The sequence below is a fragment of the Micromys minutus genome (genome assembly GCF_963924665.1).
Source record: "Micromys minutus genome assembly, chromosome: 31".
NCBI lineage: Eukaryota > Metazoa > Chordata > Mammalia > Rodentia > Muridae > Micromys > Micromys minutus.
The window spans coordinates 26,634,183-26,658,490 of NC_137966.1; the positions used below are offsets into that span (position 1 = coordinate 26,634,183).

The window sequence follows — 24,308 nt, forward strand, 5'->3', positions numbered from 1 at the left end:
AGTATGCCTGTCTCTGCCTCCTGAGTACTATAATTAAAGGCATGTCACGCCTGGCTCAATTTTATTCTTATTTAATAAAAGTAGGTTTTAATTTTGATTTATTTATTTATTTTTACCAGAAGTGGTGGCACAGTCCCAGGACAACTGCACAAAGAGATCCTGTTTCATAAAAAAACAAAAACTAAAGCTTTCTTTTTTCCTTTTCTCAATAATAATCTTCACATTTATACAATAAAGATAAGATTTGTTTTTTGGTGTTTCACTGGATACTTTGCATTTGCTTCAACTCCCCAAAGGCCTAAGTTACTAAACAAAGTTCTCTTCCACCCACGAGGACAGGGCCAAAAGAAGAGACGCTTGGTCACAGCTCAAACGCTACAAACAAAATGAACAGAACTTAAAAAAAGAGAGAACAAGGCCTTTGATCCCAGCTCCTTGAAAGACAGAGAGAAGATTACAAATTCAAGGCTTATCTAGACTACTGGGTGAGTTTAGGTCCCGCCTGGGCAACTTAGAAGGAATTTGACTTCAGTTGATTTCAATCCCCACTACTGGGGGCAGGTGGAAGGGGGACAGGAGGCATTACTTGGGTAGCCTATGGGGCAGAGGAAACTCCTTTTGTTACACAAATTGAAACACCTTGGTTTCCTGTACTTTTTTTTTCTCATATTTTAAACAATTATAAGAGTCCAGGGATACAGCTGAATGTTACAGTGTTTGCCTAATGTGTCCAAGGCCCTAGGTTCAAGCCCAGCACTGCCAAAACTGTAAGCTAAATATGCCTTTCTTTGGCTTCCCAGTCTCTCAAATAGTCAGCAACATTTGGCATGAGAAATTCTGTTTACTGTATTAACCCTTTGAGATCAGATTCTTTGTCTTACCAGGTTGTAAAATTACCTTGTGCCTGAAGGTACTCAATAATCAATGAACTAAATTGGCCTAATGTTAAGAAATCATTATTAGATGGCCCTGTGATCCCACTGAAAAATAAGGCTAAGGCAATGCTCAGAAATTTGAGGCCATCCCAAATTACATAGGCAGTGTTTCAAAAAGACAACAACAAACCAAGGTGCTGGAGAGATGGCTCAGCAGTTAAGTGCACTGACTGCTCTCCCAGAAGTTAATTCCCAGCAACCACATGATGGCTCACAACCACCTACCACTACCCACAAAAGAACTTTACACTGTGTCTGAGACACACTGACGATTCGACACATGCTCATTTAACTAATACATGTATTGTTATTTGCAAAGCACGACACAAAGTGTTGTAAACTTGTTCAGCTCTGTGGAAAAACCATTTTATCCACGAGTAATTAAATACCCTGTCTCACGTTCACACAGCTAATAAGCAGCAGAGGTAGTATTCAAAGTCAAGTTCTTCCACACTAAATTATTCTGTCTCAGAAGAAGCTGTTGTTAAATATTCTATTTGGGGTGTAAAGTTGTGGGACAGAAAGGGCACTGTGGAGGCTGGAGAGATGGCTCAGTGGTTAAAAGCACTGCTGCTCTTCCAGAGGTCCTGAGTTCAAATCCCAGCAACCACATGGCTCACAACTATCTGCAGTAAGATCTGATGCCCTCATTTAGTGTGTCTGAAGAAAGCTATAATAAATCTTTAAAAGTGTGGGGGGGGGGGCACTGGAGAGATGATGGCTCAGCCGTTAAAGGCTAGGCTCACAACCAAAAGGGGCAGGGGCTGCGGTCTGGGCAGAAGTTTGTCGTTCTCTATGCCAGTTTTGCCTTTGTGCATTCTGGGCTAATATAGCATTTTTGGAATTGGGTAGGGCACTTTCAAGTGTAACCCGATACCAGCTATTCCTAATGCCTGGGTTTCTCCGACCAATTGCTCCTTTGTCTATTCTTGGGCAAGAGCAAGAGCAGATAAATGCAACCAGTGTGAAGGAGAGGCGTGCGGGCGTTCCGGAGTGCGTGGCACGGCGAGCACCGAGCCGCCAGTAGACCCTCCCCACGCCCGCCTTCCGGGCTACTGGCCCGCGCCTCCTGCGGCTCCTCCCACCCGGCATCAGCCGGGCTTGGCGGAGCCGCGCCCCGGCCGAGGGGTGGGGGGGGGGGGGCGTGAAAGTTTCCAAACCTTGCTTCTCCGCGCTGATTGGCCGAGTCAGACGCGTCCCGAGCGCGACAGCCAATGGGAAGCGCGGGCCGCGCGGTGCGGGAGGGGCGGGTCGGCAAGAAAGGCCTGCTGGCCCGCGCCTCGCTGGGATCGTCGCCACCCGGGTGGGGTAAGTGACCCCTACACCTGCCTCCCCAGCTTTCCACCTTCCAACCGAGAGCTCTGCCGCTTGCTCTGGACAACTGTGCTCCTCTTCTGCTGGCTGCTTCCCTTCCCTCGAACGTCCTCTAGACCGGCGCCCGCGCCGCTCCACGGTCCCCGAGTCCCTCGCCTGCCCCTTCACCCCACAGTTCCCGGGTCCCCAACTGTTGCCGCACGGGTATCAGCCTATATCCAACTTCCCCCTCTATGCCTATGGGTCTCGGCTGCTGGACGTTTCAAATTTCCGTAGAAAGCACTTTGGATCGGATAAACTTTATCCGATAAAGGGTGAGAGTGCTTACCCCAGAGCTTGGGTGTTGGCCCAGCACACTAACCTACCTCTTTGAGGTCCTGGGGGCACCCCGGAGTCACCTTGATTCCGGAGCGACTTTTTATCTCCTAAATCATCGCGGTTTTGTGCCAGGCTTTGCATCCTCCTACTTTTTAGCCGGAACCTTCAACTTCTCTGGCTGGGTGGAGGTTTGTGATTTTTCTCTGCCACCTGTTTTTCTCTGTATTGTGTGCTAAGATGACCGTTTAGGACTCAAAAGCGGAGGGGCGCTTTTGAAGTACAGTCTGATACAAACTACTCTAGAGCCCGAGGGTATCTGACCATGCACCCCTCTTCCCCAACACACTGGTATTCAACCAGTTTTGAGGTTTAACTAATTCCCCTTACAGAATTCCTTATGGAGTTCTGTAAGGGAAATTTACAGAACTGTGACCAACCCACTAACCCTTCTGAAGTCGCAGGTGCCTCCAATTTTTATAGTTTATCTTAATTTGGGTTTATCTTAGTTTGCTACCTTGACTTAACCTGTAAGGATATTATTTTTGCTTCTAAAGTTCTACCTTAGAACTTATGAGCCTGGTGAGATTAAACTCCCTTTCTTTCCGAGGGAATTTCCATGTTTACCCAGTTGTCCTGTGCTGGTAGTTCTTTCTTTTAGAGAATGGTGAGTGGCCCTTTGAGGACATGTCTTTGTACTTAAGCGCATGAAGACAGAAGCAAGGCTTAGTGACTCTTGATGTGCTTGCCCACAGTGACATCATTTCTGTAAATGCACACCATGTGTCTTTTATCACACAGATCATATGTGAATATTTGGCTCCTATCTCTTCCCTGCCTCTCCCTTCCCTTTCCCCCTCCCCATCTCTTGAGACAGGGTTTCTTTGTATAGCCTTGGCTATCCTGGAACTTGCTCTTATAGATCAGGCTGGCCTCAGACTCATGGGAGATTCTCCTGCCTCTGACTCCCATTCACCTCTTGTTTAGATACAAACTTGGGCTGGAGAAGGGTATTGTATTGGTGTGTATTCGAGTATTGATGACCAGCTTGGCTAGCTCTGCTCACTCAGACATCACTTTATTTCTTTTCTAGAAATTTGAAATTATAGGTGTGTGTCTTGAGTGTGTTTTCAGACAGTTTTGTAGAGTTAAGTTGGGGGGGACCCCTCCCAACAAAACCAATCCTAGGGACTGAGGAAATGACTCCACCACTAAAGTTCTTATTTCAAAGTGTGAGGACTTAAATGGTGTCCCCAGCACCCACATAAAAAAGCTGGTGTGATGGTGCACAGCTGTAACTTAGTGCTGGACTTCAGGAACAGGAGGGCCCCGAGGCTTGCTGCCCAGCCTGTGGAGCAGAATGTGAGCCCCCGGTTCAGTGAGAGACCTTGCCTTAAAAAGGGGGGGGGGTGATAGGTGTGATAGGCACCTGCTGTCTGCTTCTGGCCCTACGTGTACCCCAACACCCGCACACACAGAGACCCCATGCTGAAAAGAATTCTTAGAAGTATAAAACCAAGTTATAGGAAGCAAGTGCTTTTTAAAATTTGCTTTTTGAATTTTGTGTGGTTTGTGTACTTGTTAGCATGGGTGTACTGTGTGGAGTACCAGAAGTCTGTGAGAGATGTTTTTGAGTTTTCCATCTTCACTTGTGTGTTTAGTTTTTAAAGCTCACTGTACTTGGAACTCCTTAGTTGGGCTAGGTTGGCTGGCCAATGAGCTTTAGGGATCTCGCCTGTCTCTCTCCCCACACCCAGCAATGGGGTAATAGAACACCAGTGTGCAGCTTTTTACATGGGTGTTTTGGATTTGAACTAAGGTTCTCATGTTTGTATGAGAGCCCTTTACTGGTTGAGCCATCTCCTCAGCCCTACCAAACATCTGTGTGACCCTGAATGGGAGAGATTGGTCCACAGAGCTAAGATGGCACCAATGCATTGAGAAGCAAGCTACCAACATATGAGTAATATAAATGGAAATCATATTCTCTTAGTTTTTGATAGTACTGGGAATTAAACCCATGTGTGCTAGTTGAGTGCCCCCCTGATTGAGCTACCTACCTGGTTCTTTGTTTCAGTCTTATTTTGAGATAGAGTCTTGGTCTTCCTAGTGTCCTCTGTCTCACTTGCCTCTGTAGCTGGGGTTGTAGGCACAGACCACCACTCTGCTCTAGTGTCCACTTTTAAGATAGGCACAAAGCTATGTGTACTGTAACTGGTGTTAACACCTATTATAACGGTGTTTTTAACACACTGTGGTCCAAACTGACTTTCTGCCAGTCTGTGTAACTTTGCAGTTCTTGAACTTGACTTCAAAAGGACTTACGGCGTTTGCGTCTGGTTGCTTCCACCACTGCTTCGTGGTTGTTAGGGATGATCAGGGGGTGCAGTGCTTACTGCCTTTGGCTATTCCTGCTCCTCTTCCTTCCCCCCATTCCCCTTCCTCTCTCTGTCTTCCCCTTCTTTCTTTCCTTCTCTTCCTCATTTTTTTTTCTATCATGCCAGGGTTCATGTGCCCCAGGTTGGCCTTCAACTGGCTTCTCAAGGATGGCCTTGAACTTGTGATCCTCCTGCTTCTGTCTCCTGGGTGCCGATATTACAGGGATGCAAGGGATGGAAGCCAGGACTTGGTGAATGTTAGGTAAACTCTGTACCAACTGAGCTGCATCCAGGTCTCTGCATCTCCTTTAAGCATCAGTGATTGGTTTGCCCATCTTGCGAGCAGAACAGCCTAAAGAGGCTAGTGCCTCTTGAAAATGTATTACACACTAAACATCAAATAACTCTGAAAGACATGACTCTTCATGAGATATTTTGCATGCTTTCAGTTGTAGAGAGTGGTGCTTCAGGAGTTTGTGAGACATTTCCAAATAAAAAGAAAAATCTTATATTTTGGAGATTACAGGTTCATAAGGAAGAGGTGTAGCTGTCACTTGCCTCTTATGGCTTTCTTCCTCCTTTTAAAATGTTTTTAAAATGTACAGTTCTGATGAAAATGCCATTCCTGTGCTGTTAGTGTGTGAGTTATCAGGCCTGGCCCCTGCTCATTTTCTTTGCAGTACCTGAGATTCAGATCCAGACTCTTCTCTATGAGGTCCTCTCTCCCATCTGTGAGAGCAGCACTGCTGGTTTATATATGCTCAGCCCAGGGAGTGGCCCTGTTGGAGTAGGTGTGTCACTGTGGGTGTGGGATTTAAGATCCTCATCCTAGCTGCCTGGAAGCCCTTGTTCTGCTAGCAGCCTTCAGGTGAAGAACTCTCAGCCCCTCCTGCACCATGCTTGCCTGGATGCTGCCATGCTCACACCTTAATGATAATGGACTGAACCTCTAAACCTATGAGCCAGTCCCAATTAAATGTTGTCCTTCTAAGAGTTGCCTTGGTCATGGTGTCTGTTCACAGCAGTGAGACCACAACTAAGACAAACACCTCCCCTATGACACGCACACATCTTCCATCACTTTCCTGAAGATCAAGTTTTAAACTTCAAAATAATAATGTAATGAGAAGTTTAGCCTATAGTCCTAGCATTTAGGTTGAAGCAAAGAGATCATAAGTTCAAAGTCAGCATGATGAGCTCCAGGCCAGCTGGGGCTACACAGTAAGCACTGTACAGTTTGCCAGTCAGTTTGTTAGTGTGTGGGAGAGGCTACCTGTGATTTAGCCCTGGAGTTCAGCCTCTGCTCTTTCTCTCCTCGGCCTTGCGTAAGCCTAGCTACTACTCTGCTGTCTGAGTTTGGTATCCTTTTCCTCATCCATCTGCTTTCCTACTTATTTATTACATAAAGTGCACTGTAGCTGTCCTCAGACACACCAGACAGAAGAGGGCATCAGATCCCATTACAGATGCTTGTGAATCACTGTGTGATTGCTGGGATTTGAACTCAGGACCTCTGGAAGAACAGACAGTGTTCTTAACCTCTGCGCCATCTCCCCAGGCCCCCTGTTCTCCTTTTTTTGGAGACAGGGTCCCAGAATGGCCTTGAACTTGTGATCTTTTGACCTCAGCTTCCTGAGTGTTGGGATGCCAGAGGCACTGTGCCCAACTCTTGCCCATTTCACATGCTACTCTTGCGCCTCGACTTCCAGGTTGAGTTTTGGGAATCACAGTGCTGCTTCACAGGGGCATATCAGTGTCCAAACTTATCAACCAATACACTGCACATCTGGCTATTTGTTGTGGGTTAGCATCTCATGAAGAGTTCTGTTCCTGTGCTCACCTAGGACTGTGCAGTAATTTACATATAACTTCCATCTCCTTCTCCCATGAGTCCCTCAGAGCAGCCAGGGGTCTAGGAGGTATCTTTATTTGGATCTAAGGGCCAGGTGCTAAATGTTTGTGAAGAGATATACATAAGCCCTGCTCTGCAACTGAAGGTAGGCTACTTTTTGTTTGGATTTAGTTTGGGTTTTAGAGGAAGCTTTTTTTTTTTTTTTTTTTTTTTTTGATCTAGTATGAAGTTTGGGCTTTTTAGTTGTTTTTTCTTATGTTTTGCTTTGTTTGTTTTTAATTAAAGACCAGCTGTTACCCAAAGAAGTTGCTAATAATTTCCAAACTTTTCTCCAAGACATCATGCCACAGGAAGAGTGAGCTCTTGCCCATTTTACCATGGAGGACTCTGGAAAGACGTTTGGGTCAGAGGAGGAAGAAACAAATTATTGGAGAGACCTGGCCATGACCTACAAGCAGAGGTCAGTCCTGCACTCCCCCCCCCCCCCAGGGCCACCTTTCTCTACAGAGGCCCCTGAGTAATTGGGAACTTATCCTAAGGAGCAGCTGTAAGAGGTGGAGTTGGGATTTGAACATTCTAACATCTCGCTGTATGTTCTGGATGGGTCTTTATCTATGCAGAAGATATACCTGTGCCTATCAAAATAGTCTGTTGCTGGAGAGATGGCTCAAGGTTAAGAGCACCTGTTTTTGTAGAGAATCCAGGGTCAGTTCCAGCAGCCACATGGTGACTCACAGCCACGCTAACATCTAGTTCCAGAAGATCTGATACCTTCTTCTGACCTCCTTGGGCATTAGACTTGCATTTGGTCCACATACGTGCATGCAGGCAAAACACTCATACATATAAAATAAAATTGAAAAATGTAAATTGAAGATTTTACATTTGAAATTGTTGTTTCAGTGATGCATCTAAAAGCACGGAGGGGTGTGGAAGGCAGAGGGGTTGGGGAAATGGATTTAGCACTGTGTAATTCAGGCTGGTCTTGAATTCTCGAGCCTCCTGCCTCAGACTCCTAAATGCTAAGACTATAGCTGTGGACTTCAATGCCAGCTCTCACAAACTGTCTTCTTTTCCAGAAAACAGGAATAGTGGTAGCTGAATAAAGTCATGACCCACCACCCTACTTTGTGACACAATACTAGCATCATTAATTCTGTGATAAATTTATTTGTAATATTGCTACAGGGCAGAGAATACACAGGAGGAACTCCGAGAGTTCCAGGAAGGAAGCCGGGAATACGAAGCTGAATTGGAGACTCAGTTGCAGCAAATTGAAACCAGGAACCGGGACCTGTTGTCAGAGAATAACCGCCTTCGAATGGAGCTGGAGTCTGTGAAGGTGAGGACCCAGGGGACATGTGTACAGGTAGGGATGGCTGTGACAAGCAGGGGTTGCGTGGCTGAAGAAGCGAGGAAGTGGCTGCAGCAGGCCCACTCCCTTCTGCCCTGCCTGGGTCGATGGTCATTGTGTTTTTTCTGCCCCGGTAGGTGGAAATCTATAAAAAGCAGGCGCTATACATGGCCTACAGCCTCTTGGTAGTGTCTGTACTGGTTCACAGGGGACATGGCAAGGAACGTTCTTCAGAGGCTGCAGCGTCAGAGTTGAAGCTTCTTGAGACTGAGTCAGGTAGCCCAGGCTCACTGAATTTACTATGTAGCTGAGGGTGGCCTTGAACTCCTTGCATTCACTTCCTAAGTGCTAGGATTAAGGGTAATTACAATCATAACCTGGCTTGTAGAAAGCCTCCTGCTTGTATATTATAAGGTGCAGTATGGTATCTCTTAGCTACCTATGGCTATTGAGGAAAAATCAATTCTACATCACCACAATTCAAGTGCTGTAACCACATATAGCTTTCACTTCTGTACACAGGGACTACAGAATGTCCTCTTCTACAACACTTTGTTGGACCATGTCAGTCATAAGTAGGTTTATTAACCTGGGCCCCTTCTTGGCTTTATTTTCCATGATTTGGGTTACCAGTAATCAAACAAAATCCAAAAAGTATTAAATGGGAAATTCCAGAGATAAACAAGTTATACATTTCAAATAACTTTTATTATGGTATAATATTATAATTACTCCACTTTGTAATTATTATTAATTTGTTAGCTAAGCATCATATGGTGAGACGGCAGACATGGGAATAACAAAGCATGTGTATGGTTTGGTGTCTGAAGTCTTGGGTAATGTAACAAAATGTCTCAGAATGTGTGAGTGAGTCACTGAGCTTGTGTTGTAAGGCAGTGAGTAGTATTTCTGGCCTTCATCTGCCAGAAACAAATAGCACTCCCAAATTCTGTGGTTGTGATGGTCAAAAATACTTCTGAACTATGGGGATGGTTCGGCTGGCTCAGATGGTAAAGGTGCCTGCCATCAAGCCTGGTGACCTGAGTGTGACTCCTGAGACTGACATGGTGGAGGGGGAGAACTGGTGCTGGCCAGTTCTTCTCTGGCCTCTGTACCCTCAGGAGTGAGGTCTCTCCTTCCATCACATGGGTCTCAGGAAGTTTGGCTGCAGTTGCCGCTTTGCCAGCCCAATCTCACGGTTGTTTGTTTTGAGATGAGATTTCTCTGCAGTTTCAAGGTTTTAAAAATACATATTTCATCACGGAAGCTAAGATTTATGAAGCTTCGCAGAAAAATCAGGGTTCTGGCTTTCTTTGAGAGAGATGCCTGGCTACTTAAGGCTTGCATTAGTCCATTCCAAAGATCCTGGGCCCAGCCTGTCCTGGTCACACCAAATACTATTTCTTGCTCTTGGTCTATGTATGGTTCAAATTTCGCGTTGACCCTGGAAGTATTTTCATTTGGCCTCTGAAACAGGCAATGAGGAATCATTCTAATTCTCACATTAAAGAGGCCTCAGAGCTGGAAGCTGTGGAGAGGAAGGGTTGTAACATAAAGTGTCTGGGGATGGTAAGAGGCCTTCATAGGCAAGGGCTGCGTACATACCCTTCAGTTACTGAGTAATTTTATGCTTCAGGACTGAACTTGGAGCTTGCAGACCTCTTCATTACAACCTCTGGCCAGAGGCATGAGGCTCTGCCCAAAGACTAAGAGAAGAAATACTGTGGATTTTCTTAATTAGTGGTTTTTTTCTTAATTAGGGCATTTTCTTAATTAGTGGTTATTGGGAAGGGCCTAGCCTGTTGTGCATGGGGCCATCCCTGGATTGGTGTGCTTCTGAGTTCTATAAGACGGGAAGCTGAGCAAATCACGAGGAGCAAGCCAGTCAGCAGCATCCCTTCATGACCTCTGCATCAGCTCCTGCCTCCAGGTTCCTGCCCTGTTTGAGTTCCTGTCCTGACTTCCTTTGATGATGAACAGTGATATGGAAGCCAAATAAACCCTGTCCTCTAAATTGCTTTGGTCATTGTGTTTCATCATAGTAATAATAATCCTAACTAGGAAACAACTACTTCTCATCTGAAATTGGAGAGAAGGTTCTGTTGATTGAGTTCAGGAGAGTCTAGGAAAGGAGGCTTGAGGAATATTTAAAGAAATACTTCAGAGACCCTAAAATGAAGAAAGAGACGTTCCTTAGGATGTTGGGGTCATGTTGAAGCTGTACCTCGGGTAGGAACTGAGAATGCTTGCACAAAAGCCCCAACACTGAGTAAACTGGACATGGTAGGTAGCTCATGATTATCCCTGGAAGGTAGAGACAGCACAGGAAGTTCAAGAGTATCCTTTGCTTCTTGGGTACATAGCTTGTCCAAGGCCAGTCTGGCACACATGAGATACTATCTCAAGGAAAGAAGATGAGGTACTGTTGCTGGGGTGGGCCAAAGCCATCAGATGTCTTGTACAGGTAGATAGCCCCATCCATGAGTGACATTCCATATTTGATGGTAGTGATGGTGGGGTGATAAGGAAGGAATGTAAACATGGACTGTCACAGTCTTCAGTCACTTGAGCAGGCTTCTGTTCTGTACTGCAGGAGAAGTTTGAAATGCAGCATTCAGAGGGTTATCGGCAGATCTCAGCCTTGGAGGATGACCTGGCTCAGACAAAAGCCATTAAAGACCAACTGCAGAAATACATCCGGGAACTGGAACAAGCCAACGATGACCTGGAAAGAGCAAAACGGTGGGCGGGGCGAGGAAGGTTGTGAAACGGTGGGCGGGACGAGGAAGGTTGTGTGGAGAACTCAGTGCTGAGCATGACAAAGCCGTAATGGCTCGTGGGCCAGATGGAGTGTGTTTACCATTCTTGTGTTCTGCCTGCCTTCCTGAAGATGAGAGTTTCTGTGTGGTTTCCTCTTTCTTCGGTTTAAAAGACTGCTCTCAGGATTTCTTATAGAATGTGACCGTATATGACAAACTCTTGCTTACCTGAAAATGTCTTTATTTTGCCTTCATTCTTGCCTATATGTTTCTCTCTCTCTCTCTGTGTGTGTGTGTGTGTGTGTGTGTGTGTGTGTGTGTGTGTGTGTGAATACCCATGCACACCTGTGAACATTTGTATTTGTGAATGTGGGTGCACACTTAACAGAAATCAGGACAAACTTGAGTATTCCTGGTCTTTACCTTCCATGTTAGACTCATGTCAGCTGGTCTGTGAGCTTTCAGATTGTCCTGTCTTCTGTCTCCATCTCCCTATAGGCATGCTGAGGCTGCAAACACTCTCACTTTAACATGTCTGGCTTTTACATGGTTTTGGAGACTAGAATTCGGGTCTTCGCCCTTGTGAGGCCCTGCAGCCCTCCCCTCTGTGGATTTTGAGATAGGGTCTTGTTTGTCTCCAGCGCACAGTTGTGCTGCTTTCTGACTTGTCCTCAAGGATCTGCTCTGCTGTTGTTCATCTGGTTTGTTTTGTTTTAAAACACTTTCTGGTGGGTTGGAACTATGTGTACACCAGGTTGGCCTCAGGTTTGTAACAAGGCTCCTAATCCACAACTCCCACTCCTCTTACTCCCTCCAGTGCTGGGTTTCAGGTGTGCACTGCCGTGCTGGCTTAGAGGATTTTTTCACTAGGTGCAAAATTCTGCCCTGACAGACTTGGACTTTGAAGTGATGTTGCAGTCATCTAATTGTTCTCTTAGGAGTCTGGAGAGTTTTATGTCATTGCTCTTGGGTTCTCATCAGCTTTGGTCTTCTGTGGTTTGGTGGACTGTGCTCTGGGTGCGGTTTCCTGTGGTTTGGTAGATTGTTCTGTGTGTGGTTTTCTGTGGTTTGGTGGACTGTGTGCTCTGGGTGTGGTTTTCTGTGGTTTGGTGGACTGTGGTCTTTGGCAGGTCAGAGCCATGGTATGTCAGAGATTATACCACACAACAAATCTCACACGAGATTTATTTGAGGCAGAGGTGGGTCTCAGAGTTGGGACATAAGAGACAAAGAGAGTGGGTACCAGGGACCCTTTAAAAGGGTATGTGTCCCATTTAGTGGCTGGTGATTTAGCTGCTGGTACTGAGGTGCTGAAGGCAGGCTGGGGCTAACATTTGTCTTTCATGAAAGTTTACTTTGGTCGCTTTTCTCCAAATACTTTTTCATTTGTTTGTTTGCTTTTCAAACAGGATCTCACTAGGCACCTCTGGCTGGCCTAGACTCAATATGGAGACCAGGCCTTCCTCAGATTTACAAAGATCACCCTATTCCTCTTTCCTTTGAGGTATGATCTGGATTCTGTCTAGATATGAATCCTGTCCTAAGGGTCTCAGAGGTTCTGTTCCTCCCATTTCTCTTTCTCTCACTGTAGTCTGTGCATTTCATTGGCATGGTTGTGCAGGTATCTGGAGGTATAGCTGGACTTTGGGCATCTTCCTTTGTTGTTCTTCATCGTAGTTTCTGAGGCAGGAATTTTCATAGAACCTGGAACTTGCTGTTCTGGCTAGACTGGCTACCAGACAGCTCCTAGGTTTCTTTTTTTTCCAGCGTGTACACAGGGTGGTTTCCTACATTTGCCCTCATGCCCAGCTTTTATGCAGGTGTTGGGGATCCAAACCCAGGTTCTCATGTTTGCACTGCAAGCACTTCATACACTGAGCATCTCTCCAGCCCTTCACTTGTTTTCCTTTAATCTTGTCTGTTTCTATTGTTTTAATTTAAAATTCTCTTTCCTCTAACCTGCCGTTAAGCTGGATATTGCTAAAATTCCTTCACCGGAGGAAAACAACAGCTACCTCTCCTAAGGTCCAAACAAAAGCCGAGAGGCATGGTTCTTCTAGAGTTCACACTGGGAAACAGTGAGTTCATTGGGCTTCCTTACAGAACATGGGTGTTGGTGCTTCTCTCCCAAAAGGCCACACCTTGAAAGCACACCCAGTCAGGATGAGGGCTTCCCTCCCAGTAGCAGCATAAAGGGGGCCTTCCTCCCCTAGACTTCTGACTGTTCTCTCACTCTTCTTTGAGGCCATATGTAATTAAGGCAGACTTCTGTAGTTGCACGTCTGATACTCCGGTGAGGGTCTTGTGACAGACTATAAACACTCAGCAGGCACAGCTGGGGATGCAGTCAGATGTGTCTGAACTCAGTCACTGGATCAAATGAGATTTGATTTTAAACATTGTTTTTTCAGAACTAGAATTTCCATTTTGTTGGGAGCTTTCTGTCTCATCCTGAGCATAGTCAACGCGGCTGCTTTTAACCTTTGACCTATTTCCAGCAAGGTCTTGTCAGTGCTGATCCAGTGACTGTCTTTTCTCTTGAGTTCTGTCAGTTCCATTGTTTTATCAGTCCAGTCAGTTTGGGTTGAGTTGTGAACATTGTAGTCCATGTGTCCTGAGCCGGGGTTCTGTTAGCTGTCTGCCTGTTTCCTTTTCCCAGGCAGATCACGTAGCTGAACTTGCGCTTGTTTGTGGTGGGCAGTAGCTGAAATGCCTTTGGTCATTTTTAGAGTCTTTCCCTGTGTGTCAGGTTCAGAGGGTAGCCAGAAATATGGGCAGGAGCTGTGCAGGTTTGAGGGCCCTTGGTGGTGCTGGTTTTCTGTCAGTGCAGCGTTTTAGAGGAAAACTCTCTGCCCGGTGCTGCGAGCCTCTGTCTTGCCTGTGGATGGCATGTTTACTTCTGACCCTATGGTTAGAATATGATGCTTCTCCAGTTTAGTTTTCTTCATGTGGATGCACAGTTTACTCAGCCTTTCATTGTTTCTTCTAGGGTACTGAACTCTGCTCCACTGTACATTAATTTTCCATTTATCCCAGCATCTATTTCTGGATTTATATTTTGTCCAGTCTACAGTTGGCTAGTTTTATGTCAATTTGACTCAAGCTAAAGTCATCTGAGGGGGGAAATTCATCTGAGAAAACGCCTCCATAAGACCAGGCTTGTAGGGCATTTGATTGAACATTAGCCCTCTGTGGGTGGTGCCATCCCTTAAGCTGGTGGTCCTGGGTTCTGTAAGAAAGCAGGCTGAGCCAGCCAGTAAGCAGCACTCCTTCATAGCCTCCACATTAGCTCCTACCTCCAGGGTCCTGCCCTGCTTGAGTTCTTGCCCTAACTTCCTTCAGTGATGACTATGATGTGAAAATATAAGCCAGGTAAACCCTTTCCTCCCCAGGCTGCCTTGGGTCATGGCTCTTACTCCAGCGATAGTAATTAAGATAGTATGTGAAGCCACGTTCTGAAGCAAGCTAGTGTCATTTCCAGTCACTGAATCTCAGAGGGTGCGTGTGTTCTACCCACAGTGAGGCTCCAGCAAGGGTGAAGGTACAGGAACAGGTAAATTAGGATCAATAATGCAATTCTCCATAAGAAGTTAGTACATTCAGACAGGTCAAAGCTACCCCCAAGATATTTTCTTATTATTTTTAATTATGTGTGTAAATGCACCTATGTGTAGGTACCTACAAAATCCAGAAGATGCTTCAGGTCCTCTGGAGCTGGGGGCCACAGAGATTGTGAGCTGCTTTATGTGAGTGCAGGGAACCAAACTCAGTTCTTTGTAAGAACAGCAAGCACCCGAGCCTTCACACTTCCTCTTCCTGTAAGCAGCTAGAGGTGACCTGTGAAGATGGTTCGCTACTCTCTTCACCCAGAAAACCCCACAAAATCATGCAAATCCAGAGGTTTAAGTCTTCATGTTCACTTTAAGAACACCTGGGAAACTGCCCAGGCCATCAAGGGTATGCATATCCGCAAAGCCACCAAGATTCTGAAGGATGTTACTTTAAATAACAATGTATGCCACTGGGGGGGTGGGGTATAATGGTGGAATCAGGAGGTGCGCCCAGGCCAGACAGTGGGGTTGGACACAGGGACAGTGGCCAAAAAAGAGTGCTGAATTTTTGCTGCACATGCTTAAGAATGCAGAGAGTAATGTTCAACTTAAGGGTTTAGATGTAGATTCTCTAGTCTTCGAATATATCTGTGATGGTTTGCATATGCTTGGCCCAGGAAGTGGCACTATTAGAAGGTGTGGCCTTGTTGGAGGAAGTGTGTCACTCTGGGGCTGGGCTTGAAGACAATCCTCTTAGCTGCCTGATGAAGATGTAGAACTCTCAACTCCTGCACCAAGCCTGCCTGGATGCTGCCATGCTCTTACCTTGATGGTAATGGACTGAACCTCTGAACCTATAAGCCAGCCTCAATTAAATGTTGTTATTTATAAGACTTGCCTTGGTCATGGTGCCTGTTCACAGCAATAAAACCCTATCTAAGATAACATCAGGTGAACAAGGCACCTATGACGTGCTGACAAACTACAGAGCTCATGGCTGGATTAACCTATCCCCCCGCCACATTGAGATGATCCTCACTGAAGAAGGAACAGATTGTTCTAAAGCCAGAAGAGGAGGTTGCACAGAAGAAAAAGATATCTCAGAAGAAACTGAAGAAACAAAAACTCATGGCACGGGAATAAATTTAGCATAAAATAAATGTAGATAAAGTAAAGATGAAAAAAAAAAACAACCAGCAAGCACCCTCTTTTTTTCTGTAGTTTGGTGGACTGTGCTCCTAGGTGTGGTTTTTCATTAATTAATTAATTAATTAATTTCTTTATTCACTTTACATCTCAATATCAGGCCCCCTCCTTCCAGTCTCCACCTCACACAGCTCTTCTCCCTATCCCCATCCTATTCTCCTTTGAGAAGTGGGAGGCCACTGTGGGTATCTACCACTCTGGCACATCAAGTCACTACAGGACTAGGTGCATTCTCTCCCATGCAGCAAGCACACTTAACCACTGAATTCTCACCAGCTCAAGGGATGTTTGTTTGAAATTTTTAAAATAATTTTTATTTATTTTACATAAGTACATTGTAACTGTCTTCAGACACACCAGAAGAGGGCATCAGATCCCATTACAGATGGTTATAAGCCACCATGTGGGTGCTGGGATTTGAACTCGGAACCTCTGAAAGAGCAGTCAGTGCTTTTAACCACTGAGCCGTCTCTCCAGCTCTCAAAATTTTTTAAAGGTTTTAAGTTTTTATGTGTGTAGTATTATAAAGCCTACAGAGGTCCAAAACTGGAGTTAGAGACAACTGTCAATTGCCACGTGGGTGCTGGGAATTGAACCTCTAGAAGACCAGTCAGTGCTTTTAAACACTTGAGTTATCTCTCCAGATCCTTCTCAAAAGATTTCAATTGAAAATATAATTGTGTGTATAAATATATGTGAGTATGTGTGCCAGAGGTATGGACCCTGGAGCTGGAGTTGCAGGCCTGACTTGGGTGCTGGGAACTGAATGTGGGGCTTATTTATATATTTATTATGAGCATTCTCTATATATGAACACCAGAAGAGGGCATCAGATCCGAGGATATATGGTTGTAAGCCACATGGCTGCTGGGAATTGAACTCAAAACCTCTGGAAAAGCAGATAGTGCTCTTAACCCCTGAGCTCCCTCTCCGGCCCTGTTTGTTTTTAAATGGAAATTCAAACAAGTAGAAAACGAATACTGTTTAGCACTTTGTCCTGAAAGTGGGAGGGTCTCATGAGACCCCCACTTCTACCTGAGGATTTATGGGTAGTTAATGGTTGCAGCTAAGAGCAGAGATTTTTCTTCAGTGGTGCAGCCTCATTCTAAGGCAGCCATACCCCTGGGAGCTACCCTCACTAGTTTGTTGGGTAACATACACTAAAGACATGAAAACAAAAGGGAATAATGGGAGAGTGTAGGTGAAAAAGACGGGTAATGAGTGGTTATGGTCAATATGGTCAAAATGATGCTCGTGTGAAAATGCCATAAAGAAACCTTTATGAGTAATTAATATATGCTGATAGAATAAAACAAAAGGCATTGTTATTCCTCCACCTCTGGTCCCTATAATGGAACACTTTGTACTCAGAGTTGAACAATCTTTTTCACCTAACAATGGATGCTGAAGAGATCTGTCTGTTGAAGGATACAGAACACCCTTATTCTTTGGAACACATGCGTAATTGTCTACTGAGTGGTTAACATTAGCTAATAGCATGATGACTTATTTATCTAGGTTCCTGGGGGTGTGTTTTGCTATTCTTGATTCCTTTACTGATCAGAGTCTCTGTAATGAGCAACCTCCCACGATGTGTACCTGTGCAGTGGGGTTCCATAAGTGGAAAGGCCCGGTCTGAGGACACAGGTCTCTGTGACTTGGATACATATTGTCCATTTGTTTATATTTTACTAGTTTATATTCCCAGAGTACCAGTTCCTCAGTTTCCAAATAGCTCCCTTATTAACACAGTGGACTTACATAGTTTTTCTGCCAAACGAATAGATGAGAAACGGGTTCACCTCAGTTTTGAATTCTAAATGACCTGGAGCCATGGTATTCCATTTTTTATCAGCTACATTCTCTCCCTCTCCCACTCCCTCCCTCCCTTCCTCCCTCCCTCGATTCCTTTCTTCCTGCCAATTCAGTATCTGATATCAAGTGCAGAGCTTTCACATGACTGGACAAGTTTTCTACCATTGAACTGCAGCTCTCATGTTGTTTTGTCCATTTTGAAGGTGAAGTTTTAGGGAGGGTGAAGAAGCATCTTCTTAACACTTAGACAGGGTCCCATAGCTGAGACTGACCTTGTGCTCACTCCATGGTCTTCCATATCTGCCTTTCTAAGAACTGGAAGTAAAAATGTGTCACCCCATCTAATATTTTGAAACTGAATTTGTGTGGTTTTGTTTCCAAGAGATTTACTGTTTGTCTATAACATGAGTAGAAAGATCTGGAAGTTCTGGCTTTCTCTAGTGTGTGCTTTGTTGTGCATGGGTTACTTGACTTTTATGTACTCAAGACAGTCGCAGCTAGGAGAACCTTCTGTTGTCCAGTCTTCTAAAAACCTTTGCTTGGGTTTTGTTTGGTTGTTTTTATAGTTCAGGAGAGAGCAGGGGATTGAGATAGGGTTTCTATCTGTAGTCCAGGCTAGGATTGCAAGGATATATCATCACACCTGGCCTGTTTGTTTATATTTTTGAGACCCTAAAGTGGTATGAGCATCATACTCGTAGTGATTGTTTGCCACCGGTGTTTCCGGTCGGCCTCCTCTTGTCTGCTGTGCCCCGCCCCACCCCCGCCACTAACACTAATCGGTATTTTCTTATAAGATGGTAACAGCTTATCATTAGCTTATGAAAGAAATTTTTCTTTTCCATTTTCGTGTATGTGCAGTGTGCATGTATGTATGTTTTATGTGTGCTCATGTGCATGTGAGGCCTGAGGTTGATATTGGGAATCCTCATTGCTCTTATGCCTTATTCATTGAAGCAGAGTCTCTCCATCAAACCCTGGACTTACCGAAATGGTTGGTTGGTCTAGCTGGTCAGCATGCTCTGAGACCCTGTGTCTCCACCTCCCCGATAGAAATTATAAGCAGGCCACCTTGTCCACCTGGCATTACGTGGGTCTTTGTGCTTGTAGCAATTGCTTTAATCAGTGAACCATCTCCCCATCCCAAAGGACCAGTTTCTTTCCCTCAGAGAGCGTTCATCTGCTTTTTTCAGAAGCATCCATGGCCCTCCATCTAGGAATACCTAGATGCTTGGTCTTTTTCGTTGTTTTGACAGACAACAGTGGAACATGTTGGAGACTTTGGATCCCAAATCTCAGACTCCTGAATGTTTTCTTTGTTGTCGCTATATAGGCAGGCACCTTAGGAAACTTTATCGCATTCACTTTCTCTGAAAACTCTTTGAGAACAGGTACTAACATAATGTTAGGAGGAAATGTTGAGTGGGTTAGCAAATTTAGCCGTCCCCCGAAGCTGAAGAAACAAGAACCCCAGTGAGTCTTACAGAGAAGAGCAGGGTGTCAGCTCTGGACCCCACTCAAAACCTGCTTCCATCTGCAGAACTTGCATTTCCAGCCGCTTTCTGGGGGCAAACACAGCCTTAAGTTGAAAGGACCAGCGCTGACTGAGCATGAAGTGTGTGCCTACTGTTTAGCCTGCTTTATTCCTGGTTTCAAACCACAGAGGCGCCTTAGTGAAAGTAAGAGTTAAACACTTAACATTCTTTTCATTACCATGTTTAAGTTCCAGGCCATTTCTGTGCCTTTACCACTGTGTTCTAGTGAAATGCCTGCCCTGTTCTCAAAGATGAGGCCTTTAGAGGGCTGCTGGCTAGAGGTCGGGCACCCAGAGCTTTTGAAACTTTAGTTTTTATCATCCCTGATAGGGGTCTTCCTCAATCACCCCTACAATATTTTGTTCCAGATAGGCTGTCTGGGTGGCCATAAAGCCACCTAATGCTGGGCTGAAAGGCTTACCTTGTGTACCCAGCTTTTTACCGGGGTGTTAGGGAGCTCAGCTTCTGCTCAAGCTCTTTAGTGTCCGAAGTATCACTTTTTTAACTTTAAAGTCACTAAAGTTAATTCTGCCTCTGAGTGCTGATTTCAATGCTAATTAGCATTCCTAGACAAGCTGGGGTCCTAATGGGCAAGGCTGTAGGTCTTTGTAGGCTTTGCTGCCTTGTGGAAATGACCAGACTTGGCCCTCAAGACAAGCTGCTGCATCTTCTTAGCCTTGATTACTCCATCTTGTAGGTGAGGAACCTGAGGCCCTGTGGTGCTTTGTCCTCTCGGGCACCTCTGCTGTCACAGCCTCCAGGTCTTCATGCACTGACAGATGCTGCCATTGCTATTTTGGATAACTGTGTGCTTTTTCTACCCAGAGCCACAATCATGTCCCTGGAAGACTTTGAGCAGCGTTTGAATCAAGCTATCGAAAGAAATGCCTTCCTGGAGAGTGAGCTGGATGAGAAGGAGAATCTTCTGGAATCTGTGCAGAGGCTGAAGGATGAAGCCCGAGGTCAGAGGCTTCCCCTGTCTCTCCCAGCATGTTGCTTCTCCACCTAAGACAACATCTGCCCTTGAGCCAGCCTCAGCCTCAGAGAAGCTGAGGGGCAGCTCTGTAAATGAAAGCCCGGGGTGGGTGTTCTGGATTGTCAGCAGTTCTCCGTGGTTATTGGAATGGTTGTCAGACACCTCATGTGTGTTTTCAGGAAAAGCCTTCATGTTCACAAATTCTGTCTTTGTTCATGGGTTTTGCCTCCTTAGTTCAGAAATGTTTCCTCAGGGAACAATTCCTACACATGCCACATAGGCTTGAGCTCTGGCAGAAGCGCATGAGTTTCCTGGGAAGATGCCATTGTATTGCTGGCTGGCTTTTGGCTGTTGTGCCAGGCATGACATTTTTAGACTCACAGGACCTTCATTGGCAAGCCATCCTAGCTGCATTCTTGTTCCAAGTTTGTTCCAAGTCCAAGTTTCTTGTTTGTTTATTTGTTTCAAGACAGGGTTTCTCCTTATAATTTCCCTGGCTTCCTGGAACATGCTTTGTAGACTAGGCTGGCCTTGAACTCACAGAGATTTTAAATAAGAATTTAAAAAAACTTTTTTTAAGAAGAATTTCTTATCAAATGGTGTAGATGGTAGATAGGGTTTAAAAAGCAACGGTCAAGTTTAAATGGGTTTTAGATTTCAGAACATGTTGAATTCCATCTGGAGTGCTCTATAGACCTGGGCATGCTGGTACATACCTATTTTGGAAGAGAATCAGTCCAAGGTCATCCTTGGCCTCAGAGCAAGTTCAAGGCCAGCCTGGGCTACAAAGATCACATCTTAAACAACAAAACCTTGGATGGAAGAAATTCTCAAATGATTGATAAAGTCTATGCAAATATTACGAAGTTTAAGGAACTGGCACATGTGGTCCAAAACATTTTAGATGAGAGCTACTGGCCTCTTCAACCCATAGCCATTAGAATTGAAGATACCAGCAAATAACGGATTTATTTTACAGAGTGGTCAACAGTTATGTAATGAGTGGGTGCCTTTTGTGAGTGGCAGTGGTCGGGCACGCTTCGGGAGTACAAGGTGGTGGGGTGCTGCTTGCCAACCCCAAAATGCCACACACTGCCACTATACCGGATGCGAATCTCTGCACCTAACCATGTGGTGGCCAAGTCCCGCTTCTGGTAATTTGTATCGCAACTGAAGAAGATGAAGTTGTCCTGCGGCAGGTGTTTGAGTAGTCACCCCTGTGTGTGAAAAGTTTTGGCATCTGGCTGCGCTGTGACTCCGGCAGGGGCACGCACATGTACCGAGAGTACTGGGACCTGACCACCGCTGGCGTGGTCACAGTGCTACGGGGACATGGGCGACCTTCACTGTGCCCTCGCGCACTCCAGCCCGATCATGAAGGTGGAAGAGATTGCAGCTGGAAAGTGCCACCGGCCGCTGTCAAGCAGTTTTCCAACTCCAAAATTAATTTCCCATTGCCCCACTGCATGTTTCAGCACCAGCACAAGCCACACTTCACTACCAAGAGGCCCAACACCTTCTAGACACAGAGACCCACTGAATAAAAGCTCAGAGTGGGCATTGATAGATATGTTGTCACGGGAAAGATAGGCAGACCGTCCATGGAAGGGGAGAGAAGTAGTTACAGACTGTGCTGTTCACCTGCTAATGATTCCTAAAATCATCTGTACTGTACTCAGTAGGAGGAAGTTTAGAGAGGTTAGGTGGCAGTGTACACTTGGAATCCCAGCACCCAGTAGGTTCAGGGGGCTTTGAGGTGATCTAGTGTTTGGCGGTCAGTTGCTGAGCTAAGCTTGCAGCTCTGCAGAGGTCTGCCCAGTTTTCTGACTTGCTTGTCTTCGTCCCTTCCATCTCTTTCCACTGGCCAAAGCCCAGACATGCTGGGCTTCCTTGCTCTTTCTCCGAGGCTCTCTACCATTCCCTTGGATTCTGAGTGTACTGGCCTCACTCGAAGCTGTGGCTCTTCTTCCTTTTCTCCTAACTCCATCTGCTAGCTGCTGAGATTTCAAGCCTGCCTGCTCTGGGTGTTTCTCTTAAGCTCGAATAAAATCGTTCTCAAGCTTCATAAAGAAAACAACAACAGACACAGGGAAAAAAAACCAAGAAAACAAAACTTGGTTATGTGTTCCAGATAGAAGAGAACTGGGGGAAATAAGTTTCCACTTAGGGTTCTGTCCACACCCCAATGCTGCCATCTTTTTAACAATTATATTAACAAATATGTTAGAGCTATAGTTTTAAGTCCTTTTGTGTTTTATGCAGAAGGAGCATGTGTTGTTTTCATAACTGTTAGAGGACATGGTGTTCCTCCATGTTCCTCTGGTTTCTGGGCTGATTTCTAGGCTGTAGCACTCCTGTTTTGGCCACACCCTCACCCAAAAGCAAGAACTCACATTCTGGACCTTTTCCTGTACAGATCTGCGGCAGGAACTGGCTGTGCAGCAGAAGCAAGACAAGCCCCGGACACCCATGGCAGGCCCGGGGGAAGCCCAAAGGACAGACATGGCTGTACAGGCCACGGGCTCAGTACCATCTACTCCGATAGCTCACCGAGGACCTAGCTCTGGTTTGAATACACCAGGAGTGTTCAGACATGGTGAGGAAATAGGGCAGAGGGAGGTTTTTTTTTTTTTTTTTTTTTTTTTTTTTGATTAAAGAGTTTGCCCTTATGCCAACCCTAGCACTTAAGAGGCAGAAACAGGCAGAGCTCTGAATTCAAGGGCAGCCTAGTCTACATAGTGAGTCCTAGGATATCCAGGACTATGTAGAAAGGCTGCACCTGGAAAAGAAGGCAAGAAGGAAGGAGGAGAGAGGAGGAAAGAAGGGAAAAAAGAAGGAAGGAAAGAAGTTTAAAAAAGAGAAATAAACAGTTTGCCCTGGTAAGAACCTAATGTGGGTCCTGGGTGAGGTGGCTTGTGGCTCAGTTAGGGAGTAGGGTGGGGATACTCAGTAGGGCAGGCTATTGAGATATATAATAGCAGATCCTGTGATAAAGAACAGAAATTGTCTAGAAGCACAGCAACCTCTACCACAGAGGATGTGGGTCCATCCTAGCAGACCATTCCAGGCACCAGTAGAGGCCAGAAATCTGAAGGTCTAAATGTTACACACAAAAGTCAAAAGTATCATGGATTAAGCTTGGTGGCACATATCTGTAATCCCAGTGTTCTGGAGGCTGAGACTGTAAGATTCAAGGCTAGTCTCTTGAGCTGTGTCTTAGGGTTTTACTGCAGTGAACAGACACCATGACCAAGGCAAGTCTTATAAAGGACAACATTTAACTGGACAGGCTTACAGGTTCAGAGGTTCAGTTCATTACCATCAAGGTGAGCGTGGCAGCATCTCATAGCCTATTGGAGCCATTCATATTCAAGCCATCACATCTTAGGCTGAGTTAGTGGCTCAGGCTCAGCTGGTCTTAGTGAGGCCTACAATTGTACCAGCTGTGTTGTGGGGGTGGTGGTTATGGTTTATGTGTGCACTGAGTCATTACTGGTTGTGAGAAATGTTGTTTTTCATGTGGATTGCTTAGCTGGCTGTGGTGATGCCAGACTGTAATCCTAATACCCAGCAAGAAGACTGCCAATGTGAGCCCAGCAGACACAGAGGGACCCTGTCTCTCCCTCTCCAAAACGTGGCTTTTTTTTCACTATTTATATATTTATCCTGATCACTGTTAATGTTAACAAGGTATATGGAATTCTTAGATGTACCTTGTCTTGGTTTAAAAAGATTAACCTGTTTTTAAAAAATAGATGTTTAAGTTAATCTTACCAAGGATTCAAAAAATAGGCTGTCTGTAGTTTCTTGGCATGTTGTCATGCTGTCCAATTAATTCCTTAATGAAACAAGAAAGCTGTTGGCTTTTATCTTCACCCCCGAAGTTTGAGTGTAGACATTAGAACACAGACAGAAGGGTCCTGTGTCCCATGCTGTTTCTTGCCCATTCAGGTCTGGACGGTTCCGGTAGTGGGACCCCACTCACGCCTGCAGCCCGGATATCAGCCCTAAACATCGTTGGAGACCTACTTCGGAAAGTTGGGGTAAGTCTGGGCCTTTGCAGAGTTTTTTGTCTGTTGGTTTGTCTAGACCTGGCCCCTCTTCACTTTTTATAGAGGTCTTCTAAATTTTAAATGGTTCATCTATGCCTCTGAGCATCTTTAGCTCATTAGATGGGAGTTTCGTTGTAGAGAAGCCATGCTCAGGTCCCCTTTTCCTCTTCAGGCATCTGTCATTTCTCCTCTAAGTAATTTTGGATAATAGGGTGATGTCTATGTTTGTGTCTCTGTCTTTCTTTCAGGATTGGGCCTCATCCTGT

General features: G+C 45.3%; 1 protein-coding gene and 1 pseudogene across 4 annotated transcripts in view; both read left to right on the top strand.

Moving 5' to 3' along the window:
• Window positions 1–362: 362 nt before the first annotated feature.
• Window positions 363–24,308, top strand: part of NDE1 (nudE neurodevelopment protein 1) — a 27,410-nt gene continuing 3,464 nt past the window's right edge. For 2 of the 3 annotated variants that reach the window (XM_080942402.1, XM_080942404.1), the window contains exons 1-7: window positions 2,173–2,243; window positions 7,131–7,254; window positions 7,983–8,136; window positions 10,742–10,890; window positions 19,840–19,976; window positions 22,407–22,586; window positions 23,942–24,033. In XM_080942402.1, the coding sequence (XP_080798528.1) occupies window positions 7,172–7,254; window positions 7,983–8,136; window positions 10,742–10,890; window positions 19,840–19,976; window positions 22,407–22,586; window positions 23,942–24,033 (795 nt within the window). In that variant the 5' untranslated portion in view covers window positions 2,173–2,243; window positions 7,131–7,171. Of the gene's footprint in view, window positions 486–2,172; window positions 2,244–7,130; window positions 7,255–7,982; window positions 8,137–10,741; window positions 10,891–19,839; window positions 19,977–22,406; window positions 22,587–23,941; window positions 24,034–24,308 lie in introns of those variants that run through there. The other variant, XM_080942403.1, reaches the window with a different exon arrangement.
• On the top strand, window positions 20,693–21,513 carry LOC308440247 (large ribosomal subunit protein eL20-like; annotated as a pseudogene). The gene is made up of 2 exons: window positions 20,693–20,698; window positions 21,017–21,513. The product of its transcript is annotated as a large ribosomal subunit protein eL20-like (transcript).